The following is a 16422-nucleotide window of genomic DNA, read 5'->3' on the forward strand; positions in this document are numbered from 1 at the left end:
CTTGGTTACTGATGTCATGAAGCTTCGGAGATCATTTGGTGCAGCATTGAATTGCCCCTTTTGTTGGGCCTAGTTTCTAGGAGTATCAATCTGGGAGCCTTGAACTTCAGGTCCACTAGGTTAAGGTAGAACCATTGCCATGGTATGGAAGCCTGAATCTTGTTCTCACGTGGTGTACTATGCACCAGGTACATCGTACGTATATGCACTCCACGTGACCATGGGGAACCTCGGCTGGCGGAAAACGGATTAGTGAGGTGAACCCCACGTCGGTCTGATTATCCGGGGCTTCTCCTCTCTCCGGTGAACCTTTCCCGACACCTTCTCCCTCCACGCTTCCTTGCTACATTACTGTCACCCACATCATGTCTTTCCTCGGTGGTGCGGAATGCTCCACGGCAGGGAACCCTCTGACACAATTCACCAAACACGTCCAAGATGACAAGTCCCTCCAGCGGGATCGGCTGGTTGGCCGCGGCCCGGGCGTGCAGGAGGGCATGCGGTCACGCGGAATGATGGGCGGGCAGGACCAGGTAAGCGATTATCGAGCCCGGAATGCTATGTTTACGGAACTCCCGTAAACGGAGCAGTCTGAAGACGACGATGTTCGCAGCGAAGTTAACGCGGAAACCTCCGACGAACAGATGATGGACGATTTCATGCAACAGCCCGGTCAACAACTCAACGGACCCTCACCCCAGCCCTTTGCGATGGAACACATGCGTCGCGAACTTGAGAATTTCCAGACCGCTCCCCTGCGTACGGGGTCGCCAGGCTGGGCCGCGGAATTCGATCCCGGCGAGCAAGCACGCATGGAAGCCGCCTTCCCCGGAGCTGCGCCACAGCAGATGAATAATGGATCTGGATTTACTCCCGCTGAGTTCGCTCGTTTCCAGCAACAGAGTCGCATGGGTATGCCACAGAATGCCAACCAGGGTGCCACCGCCACACCTCCGCTCATGTCGGGCTACCAACGGCCCATGGGCATGGGTGGCTACATGGGTGGTATGGGTATGGGGATGGGCATGCGACCCATGGGCATGCAGTCCCCGATGATGCAGCAGCCTATGGATGCTCAGACTCAAGATAAGGGAAAGGGCCGAATGGTCGAGCTGGATGATGAGAACTGGGAGGCGCAATTTGCGGAGATGGAGACCGCTGGCAACGAGACGAAGACGGATGATGAGGCGAATGCCGCCATGGAGGCGGAATTGAATGAGCTCGACAGGTCAGTGCCCTCCAATGATGCCTTTGAATCTGTGTGGCAGCGGATCCAAACTGAGACCGCTGCGAGTAGGAAACTGGCGGAGGAAGATAATTTCGAAGTCACCGATAGCGTCCACGTTGGCGACCTTGGCGACTGGGAAGGCTTCGATAGCCTGAATACCCGCTTCCGCGACCCCCAGCTTGGGGATTACATGTTTGAGGAGGATAATGTTTACCAGGCAGTCAATAACCCGTTCGAGGAGGGTGTGAAAATTATGCGCGAGGGCGGTAATCTGTCTCTTGCGGCTTTGGCTTTCGAAGCTGCCGTGCAGAAGGACCCTCAGCATATCCAGGCTTGGACGATGCTGGGTTCTGCCCAGGCTCAAAATGAAAAGGAGCTGCCGGCTATCCGAGCTCTGGAGCAAGCATTGAAGATTGACAGCGGTAACCTGGACGCTCTGATGGGCTTGGCCGTCTCATACACGAACGAGGGCTACGATTCAACTGCTTACCGCACACTGGAACGCTGGTTGTCCAACAAATACCCATCCATTATCGACCCCAAGGAGGTGTCTGGTGACGCCGACCTGGGCTTCACAGACCGCCAACTCCTGCACGACCGCGTGACCGAACTCTTCATCCAAGCCGCACAACTTTCTCCTTCCGGTGCTCAGATGGACCCCGACGTCCAAGTCGGTCTGGGTGTTCTCTTCTACTGTGCCGAGGAATATGAAAAGGCCGTGGACTGCTTCTCCGCTGCCCTGGCGTCCACCGAGTCTGGTAGTACCAACCAACAAGAGCAGCTCCACCTTCTCTGGAACCGTCTGGGTGCCACCCTGGCCAACTCCGGCCGCTCAGAGGAAGCCATCGAAGCTTACGAGCAAGCACTGAACATCAACCCCAACTTTGTGCGCGCCCGCTACAACCTCGGTGTCTCATGCATCAACATCGGCTGCTACCCCGAGGCCGCACAGCACCTTCTCGGCGCACTGTCTATGCACCGCGTCGTAGAGCAGGAGGGTCGTGAGCGTGCTCGTGAGATCATCGGCGGTGGCTCCGCACCCGATGGCCTCGACGACGAGCGCTTGGAGCGGATGCTGCACATCAGCCAGAACCAAAGCACTAACCTCTATGATACCCTGCGCCGTGTCTTCAGCCAGATGGGCCGTCGTGATCTTGCGGACCAGGTTGTTGCGGGTATGGACGTCAATGTCTTCCGCAAGGAGTTTGAATTCTAGTTTATTCCCCTGGGCACGGAATTGCATCCTGTGACTTTTTTTGCATGAGATGGATGCCCTGTTTCTTTCACTTCTCTGTTGTTTTTTTTTTTTTTGGGAATGGGATGCCGGCAGGGCCTGGCTGCATTGTTCATATTCGTACCGTGGGGCGGTACCTGGGACATATTCGGGTTGCATGAATCTACTCGAATAGATATCTCATGATGAAATGAAATTACCTTCACAACTGTACTTTCTTGAACCTATTCGTATGCCTACGTGCTGGTAAACTACTACATACTAGAATTAGACTACAGGGTGAAATGTAGTTTTGTTCATCAACCCATCAACAACTTTTCCAACCGCAACAGCTTTCTCCTCCCCAAACCGTCCACCAACAATCTGCACGCAAATAGGCATCCCGTGTACAAGATCAATATCATCTGCGAGCTTGTCAGAATGCATCCAGCCCAACACAATAAACCCAAATCCAAAAGGGGAGAGAATCTCACATTGATCATGATTAAAAGCATCAGACTCATTCCTCGCAACATGACTCTCCCACCCCTCACCAGCAACATCAAGTCCCCTATCCGCCCGACCAACAGGAACTGTAACAGCCGCATAATCAAGCAGATTCCACATAGCCGTATACCCCAGCCACTGACTACTTGTCACCCAAGTCTTCGGCTTATATCCGGCCCAGGGTAAGACAGGCATTAGAACGGCATCGACCTTAGTGTCGCGCCATTGAGCGAGCATTTGTAATTGGAGGTTGTATTTTTCATTCTCGGCCTTTGTATTGGTTAGATCGTAAGAGAGATACTCTGGGAAAGAAGCAAGAGTATACCTTTTCCCGTTCTCGAACGATAGTACATCTTTCTCGGTCCCGACTATCATCCCCTCGATTAGTGGTTCGTCGATTATGGCGCAGAGCTTTCGGCAGTGAGCGCCGCCGTCGCCGAGAATGGATTTTGTCCAGAGGTTTGTTGCCGGGGTGTGGAGGGTGGTATCCCATTCGATTACTACATGAGCTTGTGAGTCTTTGTATGGCCGAAAACGGGAGATGATGAGTATAGATGCATAATGGCATACCCTCGTGACCAGCATCTCGTAACGCTTGCACCGTCTCCCGCATAACACGCGCAACGGAGGTTGTGGTTTGACAATGGCATCGTCGAAGACAACGCCGAGTCTTAGTTTGCGGTCTGTTGGCGGAGTGGCAATTTCCTTTCTCCAAGGAATTGGAATAGCAGCTGGGTCGAGATTCCATGGCTCGGAGGCTAAAAGACCTTCCATGAAGTACTATGATGTCGCTAGTGAAGTGGATATTGGACCTGCAACTGGAGGAACGAGGTAGTGTTGATGGAGACTACATCCGTTAGTACACATCTGGCTATGTTTAAATGAAAGTAAACATACACAGAGCAGTCCCAGGGTACTCGACCTGTACTCGGGCAGACCGAGTAAAGCCTTGGAGACCCGAAGGAACTCGAATCGAGCCGCCGATATCAGTGCCGATTCCGAGCATACTACCGCAAGATCCGACGAGAGCTCCTTCGCCTCCGGAACTGCCGCCGGAGATGAGGGCGTGGTTGAAGGCATTGACGGATTGGCCAAAGACGTGATTGTATGAATTGGACATCTTGGAGTGTCAGTAAAGTTGTCAAAGCTTAAAAGAGTGGGAAAAAGTTACCATTAGGGATTGCGGGATATTGGCCTTGACGTACATGACCGCCCCCATTGACTCGAGTAGCTGTACGACGGAGCTGGAGGATTTGGCTGGCTTGCCGATGAGCCCGACCCATCCTAGGAGGTCAGAAATTCACAGGATAGGTATAGGCAGAGCAGAGGAGGTGAGGTTCACCAACAGTGGTATCCACCCCCTCAACATCAAAGCGGTCCTTAACTGAAACTGGAATCCCATGTACAGGGCCGACAACCTCCCCAGTCCTTTCGAAATACTCATCCAGGATCCTCGCTTTAATCAGCGCGCGCTCGAAGAAGATCTCAGTAAGACATTTCGTCACTTGTTGCGCAATCGCGGCGCGTTTGCAAAGGCCGTCGTGAGTTGCTCACTGCTGACGCGCCGAGATATAATCAGCAAGACGAGATCGCGGATGTCGATTGTTTCAGTCCACGATATTTCCTCGGGCGTGAGTATGCTGCTGGATCGAATGATTTCCACGCTTGAGGCGGGTCGATTTGCGAGGACTGAATCGGGCAGTCGCCAGGATGGCGGGATGGAGTTGTGTGTTGCGCTTGGTGAGGACTGCGGGTTTCCAATGGGGGGACTTTGTTATGCTAATTTTGAATATCAGCGGTATCCAAATCTTGCGTTTTGTGGGATTCTGCTTTTGCGAGGATAAGGAGGAGGGATGGTTATTGTTGTGACTTGGCGACCCCTCTTGTTATCATTTGACCCTCGGGACTTTGACGGCAGTGAGGGGTTACACCCGAAACCATCTATCAACGTCGCTCCAAGAGCCTCGTACACTAGTGTAGAGTCTGAGATGGTTCCATAGGATTGGTATCCAGAGTCCTGCATTATAGTTGAGACCAAGCTTGGTGGGTCCCGTACTGAGGGTTGTTAAAGCAGAGCCTACTTTCCTTTTTATTGCCCATGTTGATGCCCGGTTTTCGATTGATGGCTGATCCAGCACCGAAAAAAAGTAATCTACTGTAATTATGAGATGATTCCACTTTCATATACTTGTTGAAGCTTCACTGACCCTACAATATTAACTGTGGTGATATTATCGTGTCGGTGACTCTGCATATGACTGTTCAGTTGACCGTTGAGATGACTATTTGGGGGACTGTTTTGATGACTGTTACAATACTAGAGTAGAAAGGGCGGTTAGATCGAGATACAAATCTCTATAATTCCAACACCAAGCCCTACTGAAATTAGAAAGCGAGTATGGCTATAACTTTGAAAAATTGCTCCTAGTATCATACCGGACAAGACACCACAATTCAACTACGCTGTACATCTCCTTGCCGCTCCAGCATGCTTTCATCAGTCACCCACTTTTTGTATTCTCGATCCCCATAGCTACCACCCTTTGGTAGTTCCATCAGCTCCGCCTCGCCAAACCTGGCTCCGCGACGAACCAACAACTTGGCAATACTGCTCGCTTCTCGGGCTTGATCGGGGGATTTGGCCGTATACCTTCCGTGTAAAGCATACACCAGTGGCCTGTAGCCTCGACCATCAGCCGTGTTTACGTCTGCGCTCTTTTCGATTAGAGAGCGGACTTCATCCCATCGACGGTCAGCGGCAGCGGCTGCTAGTCGAGCGTTTCTTTTTTCGGATCGGGATCTCTGCTTTTTCTCTTTCCCTAGTGGAGGGACGTCTCTTGCTGTATCTGCTTTTTCCTCACTTAGTATAACAGATCCAATGTCGATCTAAGTATATCAATATGATTCAACATACCTTCAGGAGGAATTGGGTCGATAATTTCTACAGGCGGTGCTTTTTTCTCTCCACTCTGCGATTCTGGAGCCAGTTGATCGTCATGCAGCGTGGGTTGACTAGAGTAATCGGCCCTACTAGGAAGGTCAGCACGAAGTCTCCACTAAGCTGAAGTACCTCCTGCCCAGGTAACGAAGCAAAAGCAAACATACCCATGCAACATCTCCTGCGCCGAAACAAGCTTCTCCCTACAAAGCCCCAGTTTCCGCCTCCAATACTCAATATCCTCACTCACAAAAGCAAACTTCTCCTTCGGAGTAGGCTTTTGCGAGCGCAGACTCGAATATCGCTGCAAGAACCCATGAACACGCCGTAAGATCGCATCGCAGTCACCGAGCAGTGATCGAATTCCCGAAATGCGCTGTCCAGCCCGCTTATAGCCGTTATACTGTTCGGAAATATTATCTGCGATCTCGTAACATGATTGATAAGCTGTATTCAGATCGCGGTAGATCTCGACTGAGTTCGGGTATGCATCACGGATGCTCGAGACGCGGGTGATTATGCCTTTGAAGCCGCGGGGTTGGGGGTCGGAGACCATTTTCAGAGGTCTTCAGATGTTTTTGGAATGTGAAGTCATTATCGTCGTGGGATTTTAGGCAGATTTTATAGACTTCCTGCGACGGGGATACACCAACTGTCTGGCGCACGGGTCTGGTGGGTGGTGAGCTGGCCGTGCAGATGGCGGCGAACCAGTTTTCGAGGAATGATCGGGCTGATTCTTAATGGCCGGGGGAGCCTCAGCGAGGCGGAAGACAGGAGTGGTTGTGAAGACAAGTTTGGAACCGGAGGGAAACTTATCAGAGAATGTTATAGCTCCGGCTGATGGTCTACTGATGCCCCGCGCCAAGATTGCGGAGGCAAATACGCAGTGCAGAGATGAGAATCAAGGCAGGTGTTCCATTACTGTAGGAAATTTCATGTGGGGGAATATTGTACATGAAGATGATCGTCTCCGCGCGAAGGCTGTGTCTACACTGTCATCAACATACTGGCGTTCTTGTACCAGAAGAGCAGCGGGTTCTCGCCGTTCCGCGTCTCCGTATCCTCAATGTAAGCCCATCGGCTCATAAAGTCTTCGTGGGTCGTGACTTGCGTCAATTTGCCAGTCACGGCACGGTAGACATCTTCGATAATGTTGAAATCAGTGGGGAAGAAGATATCAAAATAGCCTTGGTGAACCTTTACGAGAATAAGTTAGTGTCTGATAGACTCCTAGACGGAAACGTGCGCAAAACTTACAAAGGGAGTCGACACCGTCACAGTCTTCCGCTTGTATCGCGTCTGGACAACGGGTGCATTCAATCCCGGCACTGTATCAGGCAAAACATTGAAGTCACTTGCCACGAGACGATGCGCTGGGAAATACTGGTTCAGGATATCGAAGAATTCCATGAGTCGCGTCGGAATATACTCGGGTTGGGTGTAGTCCTTGCGGAAAGGAGACAGGGAACGCAGGCCACGGAGGTAGGGGTGGCCAAGCGGACTGGGGAAAGGACGACGAGCTGCAGCTTGACGCACTCGCAAGAATCGAGCCGCCACGGGGTCCAGCTTGGTGTTGTAGAACTCGTGGAACTCGCCGTCCGAGTCGACAAGCACTCCACCCTGCTGCGGGAGCCCGGTCCGTGTGTCATAGCGAATGGTGTCATGGGAGAAATTATCGAAGACTTCTAGGGCCAGGAAGAAACATGGTGAATGCACATATGTATCCCAGTCAAAGATCGACTTGTTCACGATCTCAACACGGTCCCGGTGGCCCGCTGACTCGAGCGTATCCATCAAGTTCTTCATCTGGAGATCCGCCAGTGAGGACGAAATCTCAATAATCTTGTACTTGGTCCGCTGGTACACCTCATAATCTGTGTCGCGGATGAAATCCAAGATGTTCAACATCATGGTTCCGTTACCGGCACCCATTTCGTAGATTATTAAATCGTGATATGGATACAAGGTGAGCTTGTAGTTCGAAACGAGGTAACGCGCGATCGACTCTCCATAATACGGGCGAAAAAGTTCCGTCGGAGTATGCCAAAGTTGCCTCGCTTCATCGGGGTTGGTTTTGTCAAGCTCGTCCTCGAATTCGACGTAGCGCTCTCCGAGGAGCGATTGGAAGGTTGGCCCATCCTCAATGTTATTGAAATCGAAGGGTTCGCCGGGCGTGAAGATAGTCGCATGTTTGGAGAAGTAGCCATAGTGCGGATTGTACAAGCTGTCTGCAAGCGACAATGTCAGGACGCTGTTGTTCGCAAGCTTCATAATGAACATTCAATTCTGACTTACCATCGATGAACTCGCGCGTCAACATCTTGACCTGCCGCGGGCGCTCGCTCCGATTACGCAGCTCATTCGCGGTCACCTGCGGGTAAGTCCAGTATTCGTGATCGATGTTCCTGGCCTGGTCGCCTCTTTTTGTCCAGAGCGTGCCATGGTCCTGAGACTTCCGTTTCACGGCAGTGCGGCGGGTGAGAAATGTACGAGACTGCCTCGTAAATGGGGATGGTGAATGCCGTAATGACTGGCAAGCCGGATGGCGGAAGAGCTGTCGGAACAGCTGGTTGAGGACGGGCGAGTCCATGATGCTGCTGGAGCAAAGCAGAGCTGAGCAAAGCTGAGCAAAGCAGAGCAAGCACAGCAGCTCCGGCGGAGATCGCGCTCTGACGGCACATTGTGGCCTCAGGCAGCAATGCACGTGCCGGCCATGTCCTCGTTACGAACTGAACCCAATCTTCTTGATTCATGTACGATCTGCTCAGCTTAGCATCCCGTTTGTCTACTGATCTGTCTTAATTCATTGCACAAGGCCGCATGAATACACACTGGTGTATACAACAGCTAAGACGGCAAAAGCACGCAAGTGGTCCGAGCGTTGCGTCGCGGACTTGATGGACGCCTCGTCAAACTTCAAATAGACCATATACATCTCACCGAGACAGGATGCCGGACCATTCAACGGCCTACATTGGTACCGCATTTATTGTTGGCGTCGGCCTAGCCTTGATCTGCAAAGAAGCGCTTAGCACTCAGCGCCGTCGCGAAAACTCAACACCGAAGCCCGAATCAGATACCCTCGTTGCGAGGCCAGGTCCTCCAGCTATTGTCGAAGGCATCGAAGGATGTATTGGAAATACACCACTCTTTCGGATCAAGTCACTTTCAGATGAAACAGGATGTGAAATTTTAGGCAAAGCCGAGGTAAGTCAACTGTTCTCAGACTACCTTGAAGAAGATATGTTAATGTTGTCCATCAGTTCCTCAATGGGGCCGGTCAGAGCTCAAAAGACCGGGTAGCACTCAGCATGATTGAAATAGTACGCTATGACCCATACTCTACGCAAATCCGGTCATTTCCGGAGATATTAACATGATACAGGCACAAGAGCAAGGCATCTTGACCCCATACTCTGGAGACACAATCTACGAAGGCACATCCGGATCAACGGGCATCTCACTAGCGACCCTCGCCCGGGCCAAAGGCTACTTAGCCCACATATGCATGCCATCAGACCAAGCAATCGAGAAATCCGATCTCCTCCTCAAGCTCGGCGCAATCGTCGACCGCGTGCCTCCAGCACCCATCGTCGAGAAAGACAACTTTGTCAATCGCGCCCGTGCTCTCGCTCAAGCGCACACAGCCTCATCAACTCGTCCTTCATCAGACGGATCAGACGAGCCTCGCAATTCCAAGGGCCGGGGATTCTTCGCCGACCAGTTCGAAAACGAAGCAAACTGGCGCGCCCACTACGGCGGTAGCGGACCGGAGATCTATGCCCAGTGCGAAGGCAAACTTGACGCTTTCGTTGCTGGTGCCGGTACTGGCGGAACTATCTCTGGTGTCGCCAGGTATCTCAAGCCTCTTCTTCCTAATATCACGGTTGTGCTGGCCGATCCTCAGGGGAGCGGATTGTACAATCGCGTGAGGTATGGAGTGATGTTTGATGTGAAAGAGAGGGAGGGAACACGACGCCGACCGCAGGTTGATACCATTGTCGAGGGAATCGGGATTAATCGTGTCACGGCGAATTTCGAGGCTGGGAAGGAGCTTGTTGATGATGCGGTGAGAGTGACGGATGCGCAGGCTCTTGCGATGGCTAGGTGGCTTGTTGAGAAGGATGGTGTCTTCATTGGGAGTAGTAGTGCTGTCAACTGTGAGTGCCTCCTTGACATTGGATTGTTGGTCATAGTATACTAACCATAATTCTCAGGCTTCGCGGCTGTCAAGACGGCGCAGAAATTGGGCCCTGGCCATCGGATTGTGACGGTGCTCTCTGACTCTGGATCAAGACATCTGTCTCGCTTCTGGGCTAAGGCCGGTGATGTTGGCGGGGCGGTTGATACGAAGCTTGAAGATGTGCTCAATGCTCGAGATGAAGATTTAAAATAGATTTTGATGTCATTAAGGGATAGTTATACATAATATCACATTTAGCCTTGGGCTGGGTATACTCTAGCCACCAGCCTGGCATATCAAAAGGTCACCCACCAAATTTGGGATGCAATTGATATCCTAGCTGGCGGTAGGTCTCACCGCATAGATAGATGAGATGGTCTCGAAGCCAAGGGGGATTGGGTCTCTTCTGACCTTTCATCCTCACTGTAATCATCAACCTCTTCCGGGTCTTTGTCGTCACTGATCACATATACCGACGGCTCGACTAGCTGATGGCGGATCTGGGTGTTTTACGGATCCCACAATGTGCCCTGGAGTATTTCCTTGTCTTTCTAGATTCTCGTCACCCCGGTCTAGCGTACTGTACTGCACTTCCGGATCAATCATAGGCCCTGGCGCACTGCTCAGAACTTCCTCTGGAAGCTCGGACTCCTGTTTTGGAGTACCGACCTGCATCCCCGGACCAGCCACTTTCTCATTCTACAGAAGCGTGGTACGCCGCTCGCTATTCCAGACTTCATCCCCGACCCAACGACGTAGCAGTTCAAACTCGATCTCCGCTCTGGATCGACCAGGTAGCTCAGCTTGGATCCCCTTGAAGGATATCCCCGATTGTTCCTTTACTCGGTCGAGAATCTCCAACTCATCCCCTGTCCATGGAGCTGTGAGCCGGGGTGGGTTGGCACGCACATTGTTCCAATGCACGCTATTCCAGTTACGAAGGACTTGCATTTTCCGGTGAGGCAAAGAAGCATGTATTTCCTTCCATGACTTCCGTTGGACGTGCAGTAGGCGGACAAACAACCTGATCTCGTCGGGCGTCACTCTACTACGAGACTGGGTTGGTGTCGACACTGCTGCCGGTGCTGGTGACGGTGACGGTACGGGGATAGGTACAGATGCAGGCGCAACATCGTGCGTGGCGATGGAATGTGCAGGTGAATCGGATTGCACGTCGACCGGGCCACCTGCCACCGTGACCTGTGCGTCACCTTGTTCCACGTGGCTATGACTGGCATCACGGTCGTGGTGTGTTTTCGCCATCGGAACCGATTGGTGCTGAGGGCCAGCCTCGGCAGTTGGCGACTCGCGATCAAGTTCAGGTCGGTTGTCGTCGCTAGTTTTGGGGAAAAGAGATGTGCGCATGCGTTTCCTGCCGCGAACAATGGCCTTCCTGAATGGTGTGGGCGATGGCTGGTTCTCCTGCAGCGGATCGTCCGAGTCGTCGCTAGCAGGGGCCTGCGCGAAGGACCAGTCGAGCGCCTCGAACGCCACAGGGCTGGAATGATACTTGCGTTTCGGGCGAGGCCGGGTTTTGCTCGGCGTCAGTCTGGGCTTGCCCTCTGTACGCGGTCGCCCTCGTCGTGGAATGCTCCAAAGCGAGTGAGAGCCCGGTGGAGATGGCTCTATGTTGAGGGTTGGAAGCCGTGGGGAGAACGCCACTTGCGCATGTCTGTTCTCCACTGTCGGCGTTGCGAATGGTCGGGGAATCTCAGGGACCTGCCATAGAGGGTCTACGGGGCCCGGGTTCTCTGGAGGGGGTTTCAAGTCGTGCTGCGCAGAGACAGGTCTGGCTTCGGGATTGAAGGAAGTCGCGGCCAATGCAGAATCTGTCGAAACGGAAGGACTCCGCGAATGCACCCGTTCAAACTCGAATGAGTCGTCTAGGTCTTTGTCTGAATCCTCAAAGACCAGGCCCTCGGTTTCGTCCTGTTTCCCTGCACCGTGATCCTCGTCGCCGACCTCAGACTCCTCGTCCTCGGACTGCCATGTCTGCCCATGGTCTCCAGGGTCGGTTTCCTCCTGGATGCCCAGTAAATGCCCATGATCCACCACGATCTCTCCGGTCTGCAAGTCGATCTCATCGCCAATCTCAGTAAAATCCTGGCTGTATTTCGCAAAAATGCCCTCGAAGATTGATTTCAGTTTGTTGTCGTTCTGGGCCCGCGCCGTTTGTAGATCCCAATCGTTCGGTACTTCTTCCTGTGGGTCACCACTTGATGTAAAGGAGAGACGCGGTCGCTGAGTCGGTCGCTCCATGGTGTCATCGAAAGAGGCATAGGTGTGTTCAGCCATATCGAGGCTGTTGCGGCGTTGCGGCAATGCGAAAGGGCGGCTCACCACGACGTCAGCGACGCGATAAAACAACAAGCTCGGAATCTGAGGCAAACGCGCGCCTGAGAGAGGAGAGAATGTTTGCGCATCGCCCAGTCGAGTGGTAGGCGAAGGCGGCGTTGGCTAAGCGCGCAGCTGGCAGCAGAGCGAGGAACAAATAAACTGAAGTGCGCGACGGGAAGTTGCCTCCAACTTTGACCTTCCCGTCTTCCTCCCCACATCTCCTCCACCTCCCCTCCACCTCCGCCCGCGCGATGAACTGAGCCCACCATGTACTGCCAGAAGTGTCGGACGCCGTTGAATACGGACGGCTCGCTGGGCTCGCTCAACCCTGCTGCATTCGAGCTCCTTATCAGTAAGTACACCAACCGTCCGGCTACGCTGCAATCTTACCTTGGGGGGACCTAACTGACCTCGTGATATCAATAGACTCGACGAGCAAAACAGCCTCCGACCAGGGAGCTACGCCATCCACGAACCGACCGGCCAACCCCTCAGACCGACGTGACAACTACGATCGTACAGCTAAACATGCCCCGTCACCCTTCTACAGGCGGTCACTTCAAGGCCCGCGGTCCAGCAACCAGCTACACCAGCCGGGACTCCCACGCGGCGATAGTGGTGGCATGTCATTTGTGATGCTGACCGAGTCACAATTTGGGCCCCCAACAATCGACTCGTCCGTGCCGTCTCATCCCAAGCGGAAAGGATCACAAAGCCATGAGCACCGCCAGGAGGAGGGATCGCTCTCTAGCCAGGTCGAGAAAGCGACCCGTCTCTTTGAGATAGTATCTGCGCGGTCGGATATCGATCATCCGATCTGTCTGGAATGCACAGACATGCTGGTGGAAATGTTGCAAAAGCGACTGACAAACTCCACCAAAGAGCGTGATGCGTATATTGGCTTTGTCCGCACTTTGAACGCGTCACTTCCGTCCCAAGAGGATATCGAAAAGGCCGAACAGTCTCTCCAAGAAAGCCTGCAGGCGGAAGAGCGGGCGTATTCTCAACTACTAGCGCTGGAGCAAGAGAAGGCAACCCTAGACGAAGAACTCGCCAGCCTCGAGGAAGAGGCCCGACAGGTCGACGCGGACGAGCAGTCCTTCTGGCGGGACCGGAATGCCTTTTCTCTGACACTGGGGGAGTTTCAAACCGAACGGGATGCGCTGAACATGCGCTACGACCACGACTCACAGCAACTGGAACGGCTACAACGGACAAATGTCTACAATGACGCGTTTTGCATTGGTCACGATGGATATTTCGGTACTATCAATGCATTGCGCCTGGGTCGGCTGGCCAACCCCTCGGTTGAATGGCCCGAGATCAATGCCGCCTGGGGTCAGACTTGTCTACTGCTTTCGACCATTGCTGATCGTCTCAATTTCCAGTTCCGAGGTTATCGTCTGCGGCCGATGGGGTCGAACTCGAAGATCGACAAGATTGAGGAATCCGGACCGCCAGCCAGCGACGCTGCGGTGCCCGGACGTGGCGCATCCAAGGCCACCCAACTGGAGCTCTTCTCGTCGGGTGATCTCCCGCTCAATCTTCCCTGGATGCATCGCCGCTTTGACAATGGCATGGTGGCGTTCCTCGAGTGTCTGCGGCAATTAGGGCAGTTCGTCGAGACGACCCCGGTCCCGGTGGCATCGCCGCGGCGCGGCCAGACCGGCGCCACTGCCCCGGGGTTAAGACTGCCGTATGAAATCAAGCGAGACCGGATCGGCGACGCCAGCATCAAGCTGGGCTTTAATCAAAACGACGAGACGTGGACGCGCGCGTGCAAATACACGCTGACCTGCTGCAAGTTCCTCCTTGCGCATGCGAGCAACGTCGCCAGTGCCAGCTCCAACTCGGCCGCCGTTGCGGCTGCGGCCGTGGCAGCTGCGGACCCTGGTCGACCTGCGACAGGCAGTGCGGCCAAATCGTGAAAAACCTGAGCTTACGCGTGGCTCCCGTGGATCATCAAGGGGGAGATGCTCAGCTCCAGCGTCATGTGGTGAGCGTTTCATGCATGCGCGACGTGCTCCCCCCCCTGGTTCAATAATTTGGGGGCCGCTCATTTCACATCCCATCCCATCCCATCCCCGGCCGCACCTTGCCAACATGCAATATGCGTCCATCGTCCAGCTACTGCATTGTGCGGAAGTCCCTGAGATAAGACACCAATCGCTGAAGGACGGAGTTGTTCCACGTACTTTTGATGCCGGGAAGCGCTTGTCATGCGGCACAGACGGGGGCTGATTCCCCCCCCTTTCCCCCCAGCGCGAGCCTACTTGGGTGATCCCGAGCTCCTTCGATCGACACGCCTCTCTCTCGGCCCCATCATCTGGTCGGGTGGTTGCAGGACTGGCGCTCGTGGGACGCGGAAGACGCCGTTCCATTGCCATTTGGCCTGAGCTTTGCGTTGGCGGATGGCAGGAATCCACTTCCGATACGTCGTTGCGCCGCCACGACTCCCTTCTGATCCGGTCTGCGCGCTACATCCTAGTACCTGCATGCGATCCGAGCCGGTGAACGGTGGTCCGTGGGCCTCTCTGGCCACGGACGCGGCATCTTTCTCCGTTGCCTGCGATTGTCCTTGTTTGGGCTTGGGACGTCTTGGGCCAGTTGGCCCTATCCTTCTCCATGCGGGCTTTGCTCTGCCGCACTGCCCCCCTCCGCCCGGGCCTCGACCTCGTTCTGCGCTGGCCGTTGGTTGTCGGCTCCTTGTTCCAGGAGAGGGCCGTTCGAGAATCCACTTGGGGGCCTCCACTTGGCGCGCTGGAAAGACTATTGTTCCACACTGAAGTCCACCCGGCTACCGTTTTTTCTCGGGTGCATAAGTACTAAACAAACTAAACGGGAGACCAGCACGACACACGACCGCGCGCCCCGCATTGTCGCCTCGAACCTCAGATCGATGCCCGTTGGGGGAAGGGCGACCGGAGCATGCACGCAGGAAGGACGGGTGCCCGATTGCTCTCCACTTGTACTTGTGTCGTTGCCTCATTCTGCGCGCCCTCGTGCCTGTTGTGCCTCATTGTCGCCACGTACTTGTGTGGATGTTCCTTGCGCTGGTTACATGGCGTCTGCGACTGGCGACCGGCTTCGGTCCATGTACCTCGTACCTTCGCCGGTACATCGCTGGCCGTGCTGAGCTATTGCCACGGCCTTTCAGGCTGGGACTTTGGCTATCCACTCGGGGACGAGAGGGTCGAGCTCCCCGACCGCGTCGATCCATGCAGCCCATCGATGCCTTGCCACCTGACACACTCGCGTTCCAGGTGTCATCGGTCGAGTCGTCCCTGGTCCCTTTGTTGCTCCGAAACACAATGGCGGCGACGAAACATCCCCGTATATCGTATTGTATCTTTGAAGGTACCTCAGTACATGGTCTTCTGCATGCTGTACCATCGAGTAGTATTACCACTCCTGTTAAGTACTTTAATTAATACCAGTATTGTCTGCTGTCTTCTTCCTCGATGATCGAGGTGCACCACTGTCCTGTTCTCGCCCCCAGCTGACCCACGAGAGGCCTGAGTTCCGGAAACTGCCCCCGGCGACCAAAGCGCAAGGAATGCGCGTGGGGGACGCCCCTTGAGCGTTGGGTGAATGGCAGCTCGTAAGCGCCCATGGCGGAATCGGACGTGCATCAATCATTTTTTCGATTTTGATTTTCGCCCATGGGGATGACACTTGTCTCTAACGGCGAGGCATGTTCTAACGGCTGTCCCACTCCTTGCGTCGACACGAGGCCGAATGGCAGGCGGGTGATTACCGGACTAACCTTGATAATAGGATCCGGGACACGCTTTTTCCATTTGGAAAAAGCAAGCAGGACTCAGCATTGCAGAATAATACCGCAATTACAGTCAGGTATGGAAAGTGGCTTGGAGACCCGGCGGGCTGGAACGGGGTCGAGCAAAACAAAGAGCTGTCAGGGAGGTTTCGGGCCGCTCCCGATGACCAGACTTCAAGTTGTTTACTTACGGTAGCATATACTACGTGGTATACAATGTAGCGTGCTCATCATGAAT

At 53.9% G+C, this 16422-nt stretch overlaps 7 protein-coding genes across 7 annotated transcripts; 3 read left to right on the forward strand and 4 right to left on the reverse strand.

The window, feature by feature from the left end:
• Positions 1-365: 365 nt before the first annotated feature.
• Positions 366-2444, forward strand: N7532_010091 (tetratricopeptide repeat protein; the record flags this gene model as incomplete). Its single annotated transcript, XM_056622582.1, has 2 exons — positions 366-533; positions 591-2444. 2 exons carry the CDS (start codon positions 366-368, stop codon positions 2442-2444), a joined length of 2022 nt encoding a protein of 673 aa, XP_056469998.1.
• Positions 2445-2729: 285 nt separating this feature from the next.
• On the reverse strand, positions 2730-6442 carry N7532_010092 (uncharacterized protein; the record flags this gene model as incomplete). Its single annotated transcript, XM_056622583.1, has 8 exons — positions 2730-3706; positions 3846-4068; positions 4120-4232; positions 4291-4452; positions 4503-4717; positions 5458-5797; positions 5863-5975; positions 6054-6442. 8 exons carry the CDS (start codon positions 6440-6442, stop codon positions 2730-2732), a joined length of 2532 nt encoding a protein of 843 aa, XP_056469999.1.
• Positions 6443-6873: 431 nt separating this feature from the next.
• Positions 6874-8476, reverse strand: N7532_010093 (class I SAM-dependent methyltransferase; the record flags this gene model as incomplete). The annotated part of the gene is made up of 3 exons (XM_056622584.1): positions 6874-7083; positions 7144-8114; positions 8182-8476. The coding sequence occupies 3 exons, from the start codon at positions 8474-8476 to the stop codon at positions 6874-6876; spliced, it is 1476 nt and encodes a 491-aa protein (XP_056470000.1).
• Positions 8477-8835: 359 nt separating this feature from the next.
• On the forward strand, positions 8836-10282 carry N7532_010094 (putative cysteine synthase; the record flags this gene model as incomplete). The annotated part of the gene is made up of 4 exons (XM_056622585.1): positions 8836-9093; positions 9150-9209; positions 9272-10046; positions 10104-10282. The coding sequence occupies 4 exons, from the start codon at positions 8836-8838 to the stop codon at positions 10280-10282; spliced, it is 1272 nt and encodes a 423-aa protein (XP_056470001.1).
• A 486-nt stretch (positions 10283-10768) lies between these two features.
• N7532_010095 (Myb-like DNA-binding domain protein) lies at positions 10769-12364 on the reverse strand (the record flags this gene model as incomplete). Its single annotated transcript, XM_056622586.1, has 1 exon — positions 10769-12364. One exon carries the CDS (start codon positions 12362-12364, stop codon positions 10769-10771), a length of 1596 nt encoding a protein of 531 aa, XP_056470002.1.
• Positions 12365-12673: 309 nt separating this feature from the next.
• Positions 12674-14334, forward strand: N7532_010096 (beclin 1; the record flags this gene model as incomplete). The annotated part of the gene is made up of 2 exons (XM_056622587.1): positions 12674-12773; positions 12833-14334. 2 exons carry the CDS (start codon positions 12674-12676, stop codon positions 14332-14334), a joined length of 1602 nt encoding a protein of 533 aa, XP_056470003.1.
• A 341-nt stretch (positions 14335-14675) lies between these two features.
• N7532_010097 (uncharacterized protein) lies at positions 14676-15395 on the reverse strand (the record flags this gene model as incomplete). The annotated part of the gene is made up of 2 exons (XM_056622588.1): positions 14676-15175; positions 15242-15395. 2 exons carry the CDS (start codon positions 15393-15395, stop codon positions 14676-14678), a joined length of 654 nt encoding a protein of 217 aa, XP_056470004.1.
• Positions 15396-16422: the final 1027 nt, after the last annotated feature.

The sequence above is a fragment of the Penicillium argentinense genome, assembly GCF_028826775.1.
Source record: "Penicillium argentinense strain IBT 30761 chromosome Unknown utg000010l_segment0_segment0, whole genome shotgun sequence".
Taxonomy (NCBI): Eukaryota; Fungi; Ascomycota; class Eurotiomycetes; order Eurotiales; family Aspergillaceae; genus Penicillium; species Penicillium argentinense.